Source organism: Habropoda laboriosa, unplaced genomic scaffold (genome assembly GCF_001263275.1).
Source record: "Habropoda laboriosa isolate 0110345459 unplaced genomic scaffold, ASM126327v1 scaffold147, whole genome shotgun sequence".
In the NCBI taxonomy this organism is placed as follows: Eukaryota; Metazoa; Arthropoda; class Insecta; order Hymenoptera; family Apidae; genus Habropoda; species Habropoda laboriosa.
Window position 1 is genome coordinate 714,163 of NW_017100256.1, and position 20,246 is coordinate 734,408.

Consider the following 20,246-nt stretch of genomic DNA (forward strand, 5'->3'; position numbering starts at 1 on the left):
TTCTTTAATATATATATTTTTTAATATTATTTAAGGCTGCCTAAACATTTTGGTTATTAGCGACCATAATTGCCAATTATTCTGAATTTCACCATAAAGGTTTACTCTACTGATAAGTTTGATTATTTTTTTCAAATTTTCTTCTGTTTCAAGTACTTCTTTAGTACTTCAAGTAATTTCTTTAATATTGTTAGGTATTTAGAGCTGATTTCTTGTGTTCTGGTGCTCTAGTGCTAGTGTTCACAGTATAATGGGATTGTCGCGTTTAGAATGTAATTATCTGTAGCCCTAGTATGCCCAATTATTAATCTATTAATTATTATTTGTTATTTTCTACTGAATTACACTATGGCATGGTTTTATACACATAAATTGTACCACTATATACATTTACCCTTAAAATTTGCAACGATTAATTATACAGTGCGGGGCGTAACTATAGCGTTACTAAAAATTTTAAAAAGCTTCGTTACTTCAAGCAATGACATAAGCACAATTATTTAAACACAAAATAAATATTTAATAACTACAATTTTTAACAAATATTTAGCTTATACAACGCGAACATCCTAAATACCGATTGACTTCTTCACAAACATGTGATATTTTTATTATTTTGAATTCTATATAGACTTTTTTCCCTAACCATACGTCGATACTATAGAACACTGTATTTCAGTTACTAATAATTTTAAAAAATTTATTAATTTTTCAATATATAATTTTCTTCATATTTTTTCTATTCAATCATAGCAATCAATTCTAGTTGACAATAGTAATGAAAGTAACAAAAAAAAAAGATGTAGATATCGTCAATCAGCATCGACAACACTGATTTATCGAAGAGCAATAAAGTATCGAAGTTAGAGGTTGTAGAACGTTTGGCAGCTTGAAACATGAGAGAAATGCGAAGCTATAGAATAAAAATTAAATAGAAAGTCACTGCTACATCAGTGTACATGAACAATCCTACATTATGAATAATTCTGGAACGAGAAACGTTTTCCACGTTGCTAGATTAGATATCGCTACATTGTTAACGTAATCTATAGTACAATCCAGGAATGTTTCTTCTTCGATGTCTACTTCCTGTCTGCTTTTAAAAGGAACGTTTAGAGCTTCTTCTGATACGACGATTTTACATATCTTCAACGATTCGTATGATACAAGGGAGAGTAGGGGAATTGCGAACACCTAAGGAAAAAGTTGAATAAAACAAAATATTATAAAAGTAATAACTTTGTTATTGTTTATATACAAAGGCTATGATAGTATAGACTACGATAAGTATTCCTGAATTTTTCACATTTTTTTAAAGTCAATTTTTTGAAGTGTTCGAAACGTCTCAAAGACGTAATTTTTATACACTGTTAAAGCGTATCGATTCGTAGGTCTTCAAGACTTCAGACGAAAAATAAAATGGACAACTTTGATTAAAAAAAGAAATCAAATTTATACTAAAATCAATTTTTCCTTCAAAAATCAATTTACACCAAAGTTAGACGTCCATTCTTAAAATCCATTTGCACCAACACCGTAACAAACTTTCCTTCAAAAAATCAACTCGTACCAAAACGAAGTTTCACTCGTAAAATCGAATCTTCCAAGAAAGGGAAGTTATCAACGAAAGAAAAATTAAACTCGAGGCTATACCCGTTGTATCGATTAGAATCTACAAGCGGTGGAACAACTGGCGTTTGGCAATTAAGTAGTAGAAATTACAGCGTTTCGTCGGAAGCGTGCATCTCGGGGCAAACGGGAGAAGGCGAAAGACAGCTGGCGCCTGCGTCCGGGGAAAAAAAAATCCAAACGAAAAATATGAAAGTGAAAAGAGCGAAGAAAGTGACTCAGGTGTTCTGACCAGTGGTTCCCCGAGCCTGCCTTTCGACAGCGTTGACCCAAAATACTCTTCGATCGTCATCGAAGAGGACGTGCTTCCATGTATTTTTGTCGCGTCGACGACGAACGCGAACATCGGCTCGATCGAAAGTCTCCTGGTGTGCCTAAACTATTGGCGACGAGTAGCATAACAATGGACTGGGAAAATTATTACGAACGTAATATGCGCCGTTGAATTTGTTAATGATAGACAAAGGATGGTGGACAATTTTGATTAAACTGAGAGAGTTATTGGGTAAGAATGTGTACTTGAACTTGAACACAGTAATCGGGCAATGTTTTTTATAGAATTTATGGAATGTCTACTGGATAATAAATCTGGAGAATTAGTGGAGAATTTATAGTGTCTACTGGATAATAAATCTGGAGAATTAGTGGAGAGTTAATTTGAGTGTTAATGATAATTGATAATTAACCCTTGTGTGAGCAACCAAAATGTTCAAGCTTTGATATTTCAAATAGTTTGCAGGGCAATTTTTTTGAAGATGAAATATAACATATCGCTTGTAGAATTTATAGAGTGTCTACTGGATAATAAATCTGGAGAATTAGTGGAGAATTAATTGGAGTGTTAATGATAATTGATAATTAATGTTCACGGTGGTTTCAAGCTTCAATATTTAAATTAAATTTTTACTTTGGAAACGTAGATCGACGTAAAAATGTCTGAAAAATTGGGAACTGGAGCGATTCTACGATACTTTCACAAGAACATAAGAAATTGTTAACCCTTTGACTGGTAATTCAAAACTACAGCACTCGTCGTGCACGCCTGAGTTATAGCATTACTAGTCATACTACACATTATTCGCCAGTTCGTCAAATCGCTTTTCCGCTAAATATTTCGTATTTTATACGGGTAAAATAAATAAAATATTAACAATCTTAAACAGAAACGCTATTCGTTAGCTTTGTATAGTGCTGTTTCTTAATTTTTCTTTCTAAGAATCGTAACTGAAACAATGATACGAATTACCGATCGATGAGTGATGAAGCGACTTCGATTCGCTGTATCCGTACATCATTTGTATGATCATGACAGAAACGATCGCTGTACTTACGTCACATATGATGCACAGGACAGTGAATGTGTTAACCAGTATGAAATATGTTAAAATAAAGAAGAGATCTTAAACAGTAGTCACTGAAAAATAGCCTACTTAGTAGACCCAAAACTTAAAGAAAAAAACAATAAATATGCATCTCTTAAGGTTAAAGTATTAGTTGTGCTAAATCGAACGCACATTTAATATCCAAAATAATGGAGATTATTTTGAACGACGTACTTTTTTCCATTTATCAGGCAGTTGATGAATTCCTTCTCTGAAAAAGTACGACAATTTCGAGTCGACAACGTCGTCAAGAATTTCTTGAGAAAAGACACCGAATTAATTTGTACACCTAGTAACAATCGTTAATTCCGAACGATATATTTCTCAGGGATCTAACTACATATATTTAAAGGAAATTCAGTAACAACTTCTCGTTAAACACCTGGTCCTCTATAAACCACATCTCAATTGCTCAACATCTTTGTGCGAATATTTGAAAGGATCAAAGGTGTGCACCGGTCGCGGCTAGAAGGATTTATGAGTAAGCAGAGAGTTCTCGTTCCGTGCGTTTACGGGCAATATTTAAATGCCGCTGTTTCCTATGCTTCTCTCCGCGACATGAATCAACCTAATTAGGGACAAGGACGTAACTTGTTAAAATACTTTTCGAATAGAGTTCGCCGTGTTTTTTCATCATTAGACGAATATTCGTGCGATTCCCGTGGAAACAGGTAAAACGGCGGCGTCAACGCCGGCATCGTCGATTCACCATAAATCTTGCCACGTGACAGTCCATAAAGGTGTATCGACAGGTGTATTGAACCGCGAAACGGCGAGTGAAGAACGTCGCGTAGGAAGGCGCGTATCGCTCATTGTCAGCCTACTTTGTTCTGAGATTCATCGAGTACGGATAGCCATGCGTAACCATGACACAGAATTTCGACACGCGTTGCACATTTCGAGGCAGATAGGGCCTCTCCTTTCCTTCTTCAGGACCGTCATTAAGGAGAAGTGTGAGTCATTCTATGCAACTGTGAGGAAATGCAACGTGAGCAGTTTTTCGCGAGGATACAGGGTGGTTTCGATAGAACTGCACGACCATAAACGCCTGCAGAACACAGAGCTGTACGAATACAGTGGGGCCCCGAGTTATGTCGTTTCTACACAATTCGATAGTCAATTGTTTCTAACCGATATTTCACGCTGTACGTGTTTAGATCTTACCGAATCGGTCTGGAAGTTACTTGAGCAAACAATTCGAAACTTTAAATGTGATCCCTTCTATCATTTCTATAAATTTCAAAGAAAATGTACCCCGACTTACGTCGCCCTCTCTGGAACCAATTATGTAGTACGCAAGTCCGGGGCGCCACTGTACTTGGAAAAACCAAGACGAGTTTGACTCGGTTTATTCGAGCTACTGGATTTTTTCGAGTACTCGGATCGGATGAAAAATCGTGTCGAAACCTATTTGATTGAATATCTCGGAAAGTATTGGAGATGGAGGAATGGTTTAAACGTAGAGATTGTGTGTTTCTCAATGACGAATTCACGTATATAATTGTAACTGTATTACAATTGTAATTATGTTGATTCATCGATAATGTATTTCTGCTTTTTTGTGCAGTTCATAACGTCATGTGTTTTCCCTTTATGAATTTTTCCTGTGTGGTATACATATAGAACTCTTTGCAACGAGTAATGTAATTCAATATACTGAGTGGACCATGTAAAACAGACCTAACCTATTTTCTTCTCTAGCTATGGTGGAACGAGAAAATTTTTATTAGTAATTTAAATGGTTTCAAAGAGTGAATAACATGGAAGATCAATTTTCTACAGCAGTTTTCGTCATTTTAAAAATATTTTCTGCACATTTTTACAATTATCACCTCTTTGTTCTGCTATATTACCTACTGTTGTATTACAGTGTTTCTTTAATGGATGGTAATACCTGATTTTATTTGGTAGATATAACAGATGCGTGTAGGTTTTAATACTTGTGCTTTCATAGCTTGTTGCTTAACGCGAGGAAAAGGGTTAAAGATTATTGAAGTATCATATTACGTGAATACTAATGGCAATGGTAATTATGGAAATTATTAGAATTGACTTCCTTGAAAAAATACGTAATAATAAGCGACAACCTTTTGTGCTATTTTTGATGGAAATAATTTTTATAAATAATTCTAATACTATGAGAATAATTATCGTGATGAAACATTCGTCTTATAAAATTCATTAGAATTTCGTTACTATTATACATGAAACAGCCAATATTACAGGTTAAACTTTTTTAACATCATCTTGTAAAATAATATAAAGTAACTTTCCACTTTGAACGTTTATTAATACATCTGATCTTGCTTGTTATTGGAGATAGAGAAATTTATTGCAACTTTCTAAGCTGATGCTAGACTGAGTATTCATCTTTCGATTATGCTCGGCAATAAAACTAAACGTTTATTAGAAATCGAAAGGCTTTCGTTACTGTTATATGTACAAACTTGTAATAAATATAACTATATTTTCTAAGAAAATTTTATTAAATAAACTTGCTAAATAAATTCCTACATTTTCTAAGGAAATTAGGAAATGAGAAAGTTTCAATATTTATTTTATGTAAAAAATGGAAAATCATGGAATTCGGAATATTTTTTCTATTTTTTCGTTATTATTTAATTACGTGCACAAAACGCTTCTTCATTTCTAGTAAAAGCAAAACTATTTTCATTTTACACAATTTTGCATTGGAAACACCCGTAACTGATTCATTTTTCATGTAATGTACTCCGCGGATAATAAACTGTGTTACGTAACATCTAATTTGACGTATTAACTGGCGTATTGACTGAAATTCATTTATGAGGCCCAAGAGTAGTAGAGATGACCTGACCCGCCTATTTTACCTTCGTCTGGGCAGGCGATGACGTCAGAGACTTCACGTTTGCTTTGCCAGTCAATAGATATTACTAATCACAGTCTATGACGAGCAACTGTTCAACCTCATTTACATCACACACCCTCGTAAAGTGAGAGTAGAAGACGCGGCTATAATAAGCCTCGTCCAAAGAAAATGATGTTTTTTACCTGTGACAGAGTGCTAATGCAACGCAGAAAATACGTGCTCTTTTCAGAAGTCTTATTTCGTCAGTTTACTCGTAACCGATGCACTAATTCTTAAGAAACCATTTTGTATGAAAAATTACTAGTATTAAAATTAATAGTATTAAGTCTATACAAAAGTTTCCATCGTATTTTTTTTTTAAGAATATGCATTTACTTTTTATTACATTTATAATTATTTGTCATAAGAATACTGATAATATAATATTAATACTATATTCGATATAAATACCAACTGTGAAAATTTAAATAAGGAAAGAAATATACAGTGCCTTTGGGTGTCATCGATTTACAAGCGATGGAAACTTTTGCATAGACTTAATAATTTCAATCCGAGTTCATATAAATAAGCTTGCTTATTTACTTAATACTTTTTAAACCTTCCACATTATATTTAAGTTAATACGTAATTTGAAATATACGTTGTAAAATTTCAACGTTTTTAGTTTTAATAGTTTGCAATAGTATTAACACTAGAAGTACCAGCCAGGTCAAAATAACCTATTAGTTACTTTTCAAAAAGAATTAATTTTCGGTACTGGTAAGTATTATCGTTTGTAACTTTCCGACTTTGTTTTTTGTATGTACACTTCTATTTGTATCTAATTTTTTAATCACGTCTTAGTTACATAAAAATTCATTTTTAGAAAGTTACTAATGGTTCATTTTGACTCCGGTGGTCCGTCGAGTGATAAAAATTGTTTAAATGTACTTTTGCAATTTTAAATTGCTTCTATTTTATGAACTTGCAATGCTTTTGTAACCGTTGTAAGATTTCTAACCTTTATACGTAATAAGTAAATAGAATGTCAAATAGGAAATATTTATTCGTACAGTAGAAACTTACTATTTTTCCGTAATTAACCTGACCTAACCTCCATCGATACATAAAAGAATTAACACGAAATGCCGTAGAATCTGTTTCAACAATTCGATCAAAAATCTATTTTACTATTAACCTAACCTAACCTTTAACGATATATAAAAGAAGTAACAAGAAATGCCACAAAATCTGTTTCAACAATTTCAACGAAAAATCTATTTTAATAAAATTCATTAATCGATTGCGGTAAGATTGTGTCAAAAAGAAATACAATTTACTAAAATTCACTGATCGATTGCATCAAAGATCACTTTCATACCTACCCTCAACTTTTTAGTAAAGAAATACAACTTCTTTCCACGTTAAATCGCCTATCTTGCTCGCCACATTCGCAGAACAAAATTTCCATGTAAATACGTATTTACGTACCTTTTATTTTTCTCAGGTATCGCGAGTCCCCGGGAGTCGTTCGGAATCCACGTGCTTCCAACACCTACGAAAGCAGTGTCGATGTTAATCAACCACCTGCGCCTATTACCAGAAGCTCATGAAGGTTTAACCAGTTTATCCGGCGTGTGGTCGGAACTGATACTCAAAGACATCGCGTCTGTAGTGCATCCATCGAATTCAGGGAATCTCTGCTGCTCAGAGAAAGCGAAGCACCCGGAATGTTACGAAATCTACGACGAAGAAGGCGGATGCACGGATTATTGGCGCTCGGTACCGAGTTTGTCCGTGCACAAATGCAACTTCGAGACTAGAGAACAGATGAACGGTGCGTCAGCGTACTTGGACGCTTCCCATATTTACGGAATAACTGATGAGCAGTTGAATCGACTTAGAACGTACCGTCAAGGAAAAGTAGACATTTCTGCTTGTGAAGTGTGCAACAGTACCGAACACATCGCTTTAGGAATGATATACACTGTTTTCTTGAACGAACATAACCGTATAGCCGAGAAATTAGCCGAAGCGAACGAGCATTGGGAAGAAACGAAATTATTCTTAGTAGCTCGGAAACTCGTTGTGGCGCAGATTCAACATGTCACTTTAAACGAATACGTGCCGAGCATTCTTGGAGAAGGCGCTCGAACGGATCCAGAATTGCTGCCAGTTGCGAACGGATTTTACAATGGATACTCGTCGTCGAACGTAGGAGGCACGTACGATGCTGTTGCGCTGGCAGCTCTCCGCGCTCTGACGTCGCTGCGTAAACACGGCATAGACGACGCCACGTGCGTCGAGAACCACGTGACCGCATCAGCCAATCGCGTGAATCTCGATCTGAGCCAGTCTGCTTTCGAACCGCGACTGGATGCTAACGCGCGCTTTGTCCACGTGGGTCGCGATCACGGACTCCCTGGCTATGTAAACTTTGTGGCTGATTGTTCTGTAAACAATGTTACGGTACGTTTATACCATCTCAATTGTGTAAAAGAGTTTCCACTTTAACAAATTTTTTGTTGCAACGACAAAAAAAAAAAAAGGATATAAAACATATTCTGAGTATAGAAGATATTAATAGTGATGCAAAACAAGAGGATTAAAAGGAATAATTTTGATTGTTACAATTGCGTGCATATTTGTTTTGTTCACAATTAAATTGTAGGATTATTAGAAATGATTTGTCGATTATACACTTTTTAAAAAGTGAGATCACTTGGGTTGATAGTATAGAAGCATTAAAATTGTTGTGGATTATTTTCAAAAAGTTTGAATTGATTATAGTCTCTACGAAATACTTTCTGTTTTTACGTTAATATTTTTTCTATTTAATTTGAATTTCTTCTATAGCCAATGATGTTCTTAGAATATTTTACATGAAAATTTATCCTTTCTCTCAGAATCTAATCTAAATTTTTCAAATGTGTTCATTTATTTTATATATCTTCGTATTAATATTTTGGTACTTTAAAAAGTACTATGTTCATATCAATCTCCTCGATATATCTTAGAAATTTATTTTAAAAGCAAAAATACAATAAAAAAAATACTGAAGTTAACATATACTTTATTTTTCCTCAGGTGCAGAATTTCGGAGATTTGGAAAGTTTCATGCGTCCCGCGCACGCAAGATTGTTGGAATCCGTATACTCGCGGGTAGAAGACGTAGACTTGCTCCTCGGTGGAATTTTAGAAATTCCTACAAAGGGTGCAGCAGTGGGTCCAACGTTCGAATGCATTCTCAAGAGACAATTCGTGAAAATGAGAAACTCCGATCGGTTCTGGTACGAAAACGACATTCCTCCATCCGGTTTGAATCCAGCTCAGCTGGCTGAAATCAGAAAAGTTACCCTAGCTGGGATTCTCTGTACCAACACTAAAATTCAAAAGATTCAACCGAAATCATTCATCCAGCAAGATCCATATTTAAACGCTAGGATCAATTGTGATCAGCACAGTGTGCTCGACATAACTCCATGGAGGGAGGAGCCACTTCCTGAACCAGTGAAAGAAATAGCGAATCACAAACCTGTGATGCCGGAAATCGTGCCAAATCTTGACCCCAGTTTAATAGCAGCAGCTGTGAAGAAAGCAGAAGCTGATCTAATCGAGAGAAAACAACTGGAGTACAATTCATGGTTGCAACAAAGAATAGCTGACCCAAAATCACCGGTAGGGACAGCTGCCAGTTTCTCTAAAGCTAACAGAGATGCCCTGTTGCTAGCTAATTCGTCGATCATGTACGAGTTAGCCACCAATGAGATTTTGAACGGCATACACGGTTTGAAACGCAGAAGGCGACAGATCTTCGATACCACAGACAACATCCTCGGTTTTCCCAACAACGATTTCTCCGATCTACTGCAGAACGTCGACATATCTGGATTTCTATCTCAAAACAAGCCTACGAACCACGAAGAAGTCGAATGTCCCGTAGACGATAGTCCTTGCGATCCTACCAGTCTGTATAGAACTCTGTCAGGTCATTGTAACAATCTGCGCAACCCTAATCTTGGTCAATCGTTGACAACGTTCGCGAGATTGCTTCCTCCAGTTTACGAGGACGGTGTATCGAAGCCTAGGACGACATCGGTCACAGGAGTGACTTTACCTAATCCTAGAACTATCTCCACAGTGCTCCATCCAGACATTTCCAACCTTAGCAATCGATATACTCTAATGGTCATGCAGTACGCTCAGTTTTTAGATCACGATCTCACAATGACGCCGATCCACAAAGGTTTCGCCGAGTCCATACCAAGCTGCCGCTCTTGTGACTCTCCTCGTACGGTTCACCCTGAGTGCAATCCTTTCCCAGTGCCTCCTGGTGATCATTACTACCCTACAGTGAACGTGTCTTCCGGCGCACGAATGTGCTTCCCGTCTATGAGATCACTGCCAGGTCAACAGCATCTGGGACCTCGAGAGCAGATCAATCAGAACACTGGTTTCCTGGATGCGTCTGTGATATACGGCGAGAACACCTGCATTTGTAACGTTCTACGTGGCTTCAGCGGCCGTATGAACGTTACTCACAGTCTACATCGCGGGGCAAAAGATCTTTTGCCACAATCCGCTACTCATCCGGAGTGCAAAGCGAAATCCGGCTTCTGTTTTATCGGCGGCGATGGTCGTGCCTCTGAACAGCCTGCTCTAACTGTGATGCACACAGTCTGGATACGAGAACACAACAGAATCGTGGAACATTTAAGACAAGTAAATCCCCATTGGGACAGTGAGAAACTGTTCCAGCAAACTCGTCGTATAATCAGCGCTATGCTACAACATATCACGTACAACGAATTCCTGCCGCGAATTCTTGGCTGGAATGCTGTTGCCCTCTACGGACTGAAGCTTCTACCTCAGGGCTACTACAAAGAGTATTCGCCTACCTGTAACCCAAGTGTGCTCACCGAATTCGCAACAGCCGCATATAGAATCGGACACTCGCTTCTGAGACCTCATTTGCCGAGGATGGATCAGAATTATCAAAACGTAGAACCGTCTATCTTATTAAGGGACGGCTTCTTCGATCCTGACCCGCTCTATCAGCACGGCATGCTTGACGAGATGTCACGAGGATTGGTCGCTACTCCTATGGAGAATTTGGACCAGTTTATAACCGGCGAGGTGACCAATCATCTGTTCGAGATCCGTGGTATTCCGTATTCCGGGATCGATTTGATAGCGCTTAATATTCATCGTGCTAGAGATCACGGAATACCGTCGTATAATAACTATAGAGCACTTTGTAATTTGAAAAGAGCCAGCACTTTCGAGGATTTGTCAAGGGAGATGGCGCCGGAAGTTATAGCCCGTATGAAACGCATCTACGCGTCTGTGGATGACATCGATCTGTTCCCTGGTGGACTCAGCGAAAGACCACTTCAAGGAGGACTCGTAGGGCCGACGTTCGCTTGTATAATAGCGATACAGTTCAGACAATCGAGAAAGTGCGATCGGTTCTGGTACGAGACCGACGACCCTAACATCCGATTTACCGAGCATCAGCTAGCGGAAATTCGGAAGGTCACGCTGTCGAAGGTTATGTGCGAGAACATGGACGATCATAACGACATGCAACGAGCAGCGTTCGATTTGCCGAGTAATTTCTTGAATCCAAGAATTCCGTGCAGTTCTATGCCACATATGGACATGGCTACCTGGAGAGAAACCAGACATGGATGTCAAATCGGAGGAAGAAACGTGGCTCTATTTGTTTTTTATTGATATTTATTTAGCGAAAATATATCGTATCAAGTTACGATTCGTAGAACTGTTTTCTTATTTTTTGTTTTTGTACTGTTCCCGTTTCAGACTCAATGCGCTTCTCTGAGGATTACCGATTGCAATCAGCTTCTGCGCGAAGCTTCCCGAGAGGCAATTTTACGAGACGACGTGTGCACGGCTCAGTGCGGCTTCGTCCTGGCAGCGACGGAAGCTACATCGAGGCTTCAACAATTCACTACGCCGACGAGCTTCCACGGTTTCATGACACACAGAAATAGCCTAAGAAGCGCGCCAACGCCACTTTCGTTCAATGGCTTCAAATTGCCCGATCTCTCGCAATTCGTAGGCTGAGCGAGGAGAAATTGATCGCTTATTAACTATCACACGCAAGAGACTCACTGTCTTCCTTCAAGAGATTGTACAACGACAACAGTGACAAGTTTTTAGTTTCTAACGAGCTGCGCTCATCGTTGACGGTCTAACTCTCTGTACAGAAATGCGAATCAAGATTCACGACGAACACGTGTTACCTCTACTTGTATATTTTTGTAGAAATCAATCCTGAAGAAAGATCAAGAGAGTGTCCCAGAAATAATATATTAAGAACACACGTATTATATTCGACTGGAATTGTTTTAAACACGACACCGTTTCGTTTCGTAACAAATACCTCTCGTACTTTTTTTTTTTACTTGTTATGTTTAGTACTATTATTTTGTAGATTATAAGAAGTATTTAATTTACAAGAGAAGACGTACTCGAATATTGAAAGTGTAAAGAGGTCAGTACACGATGTGACTTTGTATAAAGCTGTCATTGCCAGTTTGAAGGAAAAATTGTACAGTGATCTCCTAGTATATAATTGCAGTGTGAAGAGAAAGAGGACTCCAATAAATTGTCACGGTATTTATTGATATCGCGACACTTGTTAGATAAAAGGGATAAAAAAGTGAATATCGTAATGGGCGGATGAGTGATATGTGTATTAAAGGAGTTGCGCTGGAACTGCTCCAGGCAAGTTTTTATACTTGTATAGTAATTATAACACAAAAATAACAAATGCGAACACAAAATTTCATTCTGAATTGTCTTTCTTTTTGTCATTACACCTCCATCTAATTTTGTAGTATAATAGTGACATGTATAACGTTAATAAATGTTAATGTTTCTTTTTTTTCTTTTTTATAATAAATAGTGAACGGCGCCCCACATTTCCATGACCTATCAAACTACAGTAAAGGTTGGTCCGTTATTTAGTCTTCTTCGGAATACCACGATTAATTAGACTGATTTAACGTATTGTTTTACAAAGATGTGATATTTACAAAATATGTGGCAATCAGCCAATAAAGTACAATTTCAACGCGAATCACCGTATAGATTCGTTTCGTTCTTTGCTGTTTGATTCTGACACTTTTACTCACGAGTAAAATACTTTCTTCTTCGATGTTAAAATACTTTACCCTATCTATGAATCGTTAGATTTTTAACTGGCAGGAACTTCTTGTTTATTGTTAAGCACAGCAGCACTTTCTTGCATCGCAGGTGGTTGCTCTATACATCGCCAAAGACCGTAAGTTTTACCAACGGTTGTTTGCCATAATCTCAAGGTACCATCTTCTGAACCACTAGCATATAGTTCACCATCTGGTGAAAAACGTACACAGTGCACAGGCCCAAAGTGTCCTTTGAATGATTCTGAAAATGGTTTTAGATGTTTTCATATAGATTAATAACAGAAAAAGGTTAACCTTGTTTGTAAACATTCTGGAAACAGTGACTCACCAATTTCTGCACCCGTAGCATAGTCAAACTTGTACATTTTTAAGTCTTCTCCACCACATACAAAAATACTACAATCTGGATGCAAACTAGCACTATTCATTTGCGTTGGTGCCGTATATTCGCGCAATTTATTTAATCTGTTCCGATAAAATTTGAATTTATTTATATATGTAGTATAACAACAACTAAGATTATCCTCATTGCAATCAATAAATAATTAAGAAACAACAAGCAAGGACATAAAACCTATTAAAATGTAAGGCATTACATCAGGAAGTACTCCCTAGTGGGACAAGGTAAACTTGAAGGCTACATAACAAATTAGCAAATCCATATTCAAGATGTCACTGTTTGTCCCAATAAGAACATAAAAAGACACATTGTGTTTATGTCAGTAGTCAGCTTCAACTTGCTCAGCTATTTCTTTTCTTTGTATCTCAAAATATAATCTATTGACTTTGAACTGAAAAATATAAAGAAATAAACATACTCTCTGCTGTTCCAAAAAGTAACTATATTGGAATGAGTAGTGGTAATGATATTCCCATCCCTTGACACTTCCATGGAATTTGGAATTGCTGGAAAATCTAGCCTTTTTATTTCTTGACCACTATTCCTGTCCCAGACTCTCAGGGTTTTATCATCACCACAGGTAATTAATGCAGTGTTATTATTGAAGAAAGTAACATATCTAATACCATTTTTATGACCTGGAAAAACCTGTTGACATTGTTGATTAGATAAAATACTACAAAACTTTATTCCTTTATCAAATACCACTATAGATATTAACCTGTGGTGCTGCTTCTGGCTTGTTAAGATCATAAATGCGCACAAGTTTCTCATTAGAACCAGTACATAAGTAATTAGAATCAGTGCTGAAATTGACAGACTTGACTATATGTTTATGTTGAAATGAATGAATTTCTCCTCCTTTAATTGCATCCCAGACTTTAGCATTAAAGTCAGCAGCACCTGAAGCTGCTCTTGTAGCCTCAGGGTTTAATGCTACACCCCACACTGCTCCTTTATGTCCTTCAAATGTTCCAATCCAATCTCCAGTATCTCCTTGTCGTAACATAGGTTTGCCATCTACAGGCACATAAAAATTCACCACTATATATCTCTTATAAAAGTGTTTCTACTTTGAAGAATTATTCAAACTCCAATAATATAATGTAAATGAATTATACACCTAATTTAATGAACTTTAACAAAACAAATTAGAGGAGAACTTTTATCCAATTAGGAAGGTATATGCGCACACACGCATACAGGCACATTAATGAAATACGACGAATACAAACGCACTTTAAACATCGCTTAGAACTAGTCCTCTAAACAAACTGAAAGTTACTATATTCTAGCAAAAGAATTCATCAGGAAATCCATAATACTACGAATATACAGCATCTAACCTCGAAACTCGTAATTCATAAAACCTTGGTTTGCAAAGAAACTGGGCCAAGGCGATCAAGAATTGAACGTGTCGATTGTGGAGAAAAAAAAGATTCACCGATACGAGTCCCCGGCAAGTTCCTCCTCAAGGTAGGAGAATCGAAAATTAATTACCTTTGCATGCCGAAATCAGATAATATCCAGATTCAGTGATATCGGAAAATGCAAGATGCACTACGGGTCTAGTGTGTCCACTACACGTCAGCGGAGTTTGTCTCAAATTCGCCATAATGTCTGATTAACAGTCGCGAACGATGGTACTTTCCTCTTTCTTCGATGCGCCTACACCCGGTAGGGCACGAGGAAAAGATTTACTTGCGAATTTACTTCACCACTCCTTGTAAATGGCAAATTTCTTCTTCACAATCCGCAAATCTTCCACCGAACCGTCACCATCTACGTACGACGCGACACTGAAAAAAACGCACTAGACTGTAGGCCAAGTTCAGACAGGAAGAACATTATGGCGGCCTCGAGAACATTTCAACTCGCTTCAACCAGTTTCGAGGACAGAACGTGAGAATGTTGCTTATTCCTGTTCTTCCTTCAATAGGCATGTAAGAAATTATTCTTTGACGACGGTTTTACAAACATGCCAATAAATATCTTTTTAATACGCACTTTGTAAATAGCGCCATCTGTTTCTTTGCACCTATACATATTCGAAGAAAATGTTTACATACGATTGCAATTTTTGAGAATGAACGTTTGAAAGAAAAATGATATTAAATGAGATACGAAATGAAAATCTTCATCAAACAGTTAAATTTAAAACAAGAAAACTTTTAATTCGTAAATACAAAAAATGAGCCAAGAAACTTTCGAAAGATGTAACTGCAATAATAAAATACAATGATAGGTTAATATATTAGTATCTAAAAGAAATTGAAAGTCATTTAAGAACTTTTATTAATAATTTGGTGTAAAATAAATTCATACTAATATACCTTTTACGTAATTTTGAAATATAAAAATAGTGTTCAATACGTAATAAATTTTTGCAAGATTTAAATTTCTTTTTATTTATAAAACAGAATAAATTAACTTAAAGCATGTGTAAAACGAAGTACTTATTACTAAAAAGCAACGTTACAAAATTATACGTGCTAGACATCATTTCAAGATTTTATTATGAAAATTACAGATACAACACATTTTGACAAGCATACGGATTGAACTTTGCGTCCTTGGCAGCCTGTTTTCTCTCTCTCTCTCTCTCTCTCTCAAATTCGTGGTTTGTTTTCGTAGAGTCTATATCTGTCTCTGACTGTTGCGTGATTTCGCTTTGCGACCAAAAAGAATAACCTTAAAGTCTGTTCTGGGAAATGTAAACTTGTGCACCGTGCAAAGACTGGTAAGCAGCAGGATATGCGAAACAATGTGATAAAAGTAGGTCGAGTTACAGAAAAAATGACAAACATAAATTGAGAACGATAATTTACCGTGAGTACACTATTAGAATATAACCAATTCATTGCAGCACATTGTTTTCCATTTATCGAATTTGACAAGACTACGATGTGGATAATAATTTTTCCAGTATTTTCAAACATACATACACATACATGTACCAATGAATTTAATCTCGATGTATTTTAGAAAGATTCTTTTAGAGACAAAATAAAATTTACTAAGCTTTTAGTTTGTACAATAATATTCGTACAATATATTTGTACTTCTTCACATGATTAAACATTAATTTATTCGTATACGTCTTACAAATAAAAATAGTTTAAAATCAGTCGACGATATTTCAGAATGTACGAAAAAGTTGTATAATTTACGTTTAGAAAAAGTTATATTATATTGATGATATATTGAAAACATTTAAAGGTTAATTACGTTTTATTATTATTAATTAGGTTAGTATGAATGCATTAATTTGCCAATACAGGCAAACAATGTTATCACAAGCCGAAATAGCTCAGTTGGGAGAGCGTTAGACTGAAGATCTAGATGTCCCCGGTTCGATCCCGGGTTTCGGCAAGTTTCTTTTTTTTCTGCCTTTTTTTTATTACGTTTATATATTATTTGAAAAGACATATTTGTTTAAACTAAGTGACATAGTGATATTCTAACTGTATGATATTTTCAAATAAAACAAAATAGAACATTTTTATGTTAATGTGAAACTGTAAATTAATTAGCACTTAATACAACTCAAAACTTTTCTTTTTTTAAATAATGAAAGTGACAAATTTTAGACTATTTTACCAAACTTGAATAACATTATGCACTGCACTGTTGCTCAATACTTAAATTATTAAATACTACTATTACACAATAATATTATGGTGTTTTAATGAACAGTTAAATTAGATTAATAATTTAGAAATATTTTGTTTAATAGTGAAAATAACGAATTTTCATTACGTTATTATAAAAAGATATATTTTATTTGCAATCAAGTTGTAATTTATTCTTTTGTAATAATAATTTAACATACAAGTCTTTGTCATTTATATTAAAAAATACAACTGCTAAAGTATCAATTTTGAAACACACTGAATTGTATCTTATTTTGTTTCATTGACATTATACAACGTTACTTTTGGAACATTTATGGCAATGAAACATTGTTTCCTGCGAAAACGTCTACGTTAACATGTGACAATGTTTACGGTTGAAATAATAACGTTCTTTAAAACCCACGGGGTATTCCGTTGGATGCATCTGACAGCGACGAATACTCTCGTACGAATAAATACTAAACGATCCGGTTTTTCGACGAGGAACAACATAGGTTTGGGATTACTATGTGGAAATTTTCAGGTAGCATTCTGTTGGATTTGGAAGAAGAAAAAACATTCGATGATAAACTGATCTCACTTTAATACCTATTTACATGTATTTGAATATATAAAAAAAATCTAAACATTTAGATGGATAAATGTTTCCTAATTATAAAGTTGTTGCAATTTTCAAAGTATGCAAATAGTATGAAAATAATTTTTTCTTGTCATAATATGATAGAAGCACGTTCGTCACTATCCCCACCAATTCTTGGAAATGGGCTTCGCAGTAGAGTTCGAGCGTGCCGAGTGAAATAAAGTAATTTGATATCGACTCCTGAATGTAAACAACTGACACTTGATATATCGGTATCCCACTCAGGCACATCTCCTCTCTTTTGTTTAGTTAAATTCGCAGAAGTCACCTCCCCACTTAAGCGTCCGCATTCGGTCCCGCCTGCGGACGCTTATGTGTGCACTACTGTAATATTATAAGTGATTTGGTTAATTTTATAACATATGTACTGTACCTAATTACATTGTATATACACCTTCCTTTTGTATATTTATGTACAATATAAATTGAGTAATTATTCGACAATGCTTGTAATTAACATCTACATGAGTAAATTTTTATAAATTGGATAAATAATGTCGTGTACAATTAATACTTATTTCCATAACATCCTACAACTTGTATTTCTTAATTAAACTAACTTAACTAACTTATATGTGCACATCTTAAATGTTCAAATACTTACAATTTCATTTGCAATTAGTATACGGTTATAAAATTGAAAATTATATTTTCAGTTTTATTTTGTTTTTTTTTTCCAATGTGGATTAAATTAAAGATTAGTACAACAATCTTAATATTTTTAAAATATATGTGTTCTTTTTTATACAAAAAATAATTCTACGAATATATAGCAAAACAACGTATGTAAAAGTTATAACTAAAAGACCGTGCAAAAAATTTAATTTTAGAATGAAAAGCGGTTGTAGCGTGTAGGCCACGCTTTTGGAACTAGAAACTTTTAATTAAACCGATTGAGAAATATGCTGCTCTTGGAAAATGAATGAATATCGCGATATATGTACGTCATGCAACGTGAAAAGATTGGAGACACAATCATGCAATATGTATATAATAATTTATTTACATGTAATAAATCAACAATGAAAAATTTCATAAATCTTTGGATTATTTTGTTAACAAAGATTGAAAAAAGTTCATAAGATGCCAGGTCATTGGAGATAACAATATTTATCAACGTTGTGTTTAATTAAATTTAACATAAATTGCATTGTATTGAAAAATGCAATAATTTGCATTCCACTTTGTATTGAATATAAAAAAAGTTATTAGATTGGTTCTTGAGTAATTTGGTATTACAAGCTCTTTGTTCTTTAATACGCTTCTGCATCGATTAAAAGTATTTATCTATCTTTAATAAATTCATTTTATATTACAAATAATTATGAAATTTATTCATACTTTATAAATTGCTTTTTTATTAAAAATGTATTTTGCCTTGGTTAAAGTTAAAAACTATTTCAAATATTAGAAATAAATCGCCATTTCTCCGCCATTTAAATTTTTTAACGATCTTTATTATTTATTTCATTTTTATTTTCAATCTTTTTCATGAAATAAATTTCCAGTTTTTAAGGTAACACTTTTCATTCCGGATTTAGAATAGATTTCGCGTGCATATGAAAGCAACATGCATCCCATGACTCCCCTACAATCTGTATTAACACAATCCTGATTTTGGGTCAGCTGACCAAATTGAATAAAACAAAAGCAAATGATTTATGCAGTGTTGCTGTTTTCAACGAAACAACGGATTTTCATTTAAATGCTTTAATGTATTATTGTAACCTTTCATACAAACGTATATTTCATTAATTAAATTAATTTTTTAAAAATGATTAGAAGTAGGTTAGAGTATAAAAATCTATTTCAATTTCACTTATTTTACATATTTAACGTTAATTATGAACAAGTTTTTCATTTTAAAAGTATCGTCTCGCGTGCCATTATCTCGAGGAGCAATGAATTTCATTTATACGTTCCTTATTATATTGGCAAGGCATATTCACGTATATCTATCACGGCTCGACAAATCATAATAAAAAAATATAATTTCTTTAATTTTACTTTTTTTCATCTGCAATTTTTTTTAACATGTTGGTGAGATTTTTCTGATGAAAATGATATCAAACACGATATAATTTGAACAACATTTACTTATTAACACGTTCACTGTCGCGCCAGATTTACAGGTTGCTGACAGGCGGCTACAAGAAAATACATTTTAAGCATAGGATTATAGTATTATGTTTTATAATTTTTTTTTCAATTGAAAATAATGTCTAGCTAGCTATGACTTTCAAAACTTTTAGTTGACCGCATTTATTTTATTGTAATTATTGTAAACATTTGAGGCACTCCAGTCACTGATGACCACCATGGCCATATCGAGGAAACAATCTAATGTTAATACTTATTGAGTGATTAATTTAATTTCATAATATATCGCTTTAGCTAAATTACCAAAACAAATTGCTAAGAAATTACATTAAATACCTATACACATTATCCGTCGAATGTAGAGGGAGAGCCACCGTTTGGTTGCCAATTGTTTATCACATAGAGTCGGCCTACCTCCACGTAAAAAAAAAAAAAAATGT

The 20,246-nt window shown here is 35.0% G+C and overlaps 2 protein-coding genes and 1 non-coding gene across 3 annotated transcripts in view; 2 read left to right on the forward strand and 1 right to left on the reverse strand.

The window, feature by feature from the left end:
* Positions 1-11,925, forward strand: part of LOC108572563 — a 41,627-nt gene extending 29,702 nt beyond the window's left edge. The window contains 3 exon segments of the mRNA XM_017934822.1: positions 7,346-8,307; positions 8,926-11,622; positions 11,662-11,925. Of these exon segments, the coding sequence (XP_017790311.1) occupies positions 7,346-8,307; positions 8,926-11,622; positions 11,662-11,925 (3,923 nt within the window).
* A 1,135-nt stretch (positions 11,926-13,060) lies between these two features.
* Positions 13,061-15,210, reverse strand: LOC108572582 (serine-threonine kinase receptor-associated protein). The gene is made up of 5 exons (XM_017934844.1): positions 14,932-15,210; positions 14,153-14,451; positions 13,850-14,079; positions 13,360-13,496; positions 13,061-13,272 (listed from the first exon to the last, which is right to left on the reverse strand). Exons 1-5 carry the CDS (start codon positions 15,044-15,046, stop codon positions 13,061-13,063), a joined length of 993 nt encoding a protein of 330 aa, XP_017790333.1. The 5' UTR covers positions 15,047-15,210.
* A 1,520-nt stretch (positions 15,211-16,730) lies between these two features.
* Positions 16,731-16,803, forward strand: Trnaf-gaa. The gene has a single exon. It is a non-coding gene; the product is annotated as a tRNA-Phe (tRNA).
* The last annotated feature ends 3,443 nt before the right edge of the window (positions 16,804-20,246 follow it).

What these genes read in the sequence shown, in the direction of transcription:
- LOC108572582 (XM_017934844.1), bottom strand. Translation starts at nt 15,046, where the DNA reads ATGGCGAATTTGAGACAAACTCCGCTGACGTGTAGTGGACACACTAGA. An exon ending in TCTGATTTCGGCATGCAAAG is followed by an intron (nt 14,452 to 14,931) that starts GTAATTAATTTT and finishes ATGTGCCTGTAG; the next exon opens with ATGGCAAACCTATGTTACGA. An exon ending in TGCTACGGGTGCAGAAATTG is followed by an intron (nt 13,273 to 13,359) that starts GTGAGTCACTGT and finishes AACCATTTTCAG; the next exon opens with AATCATTCAAAGGACACTTT.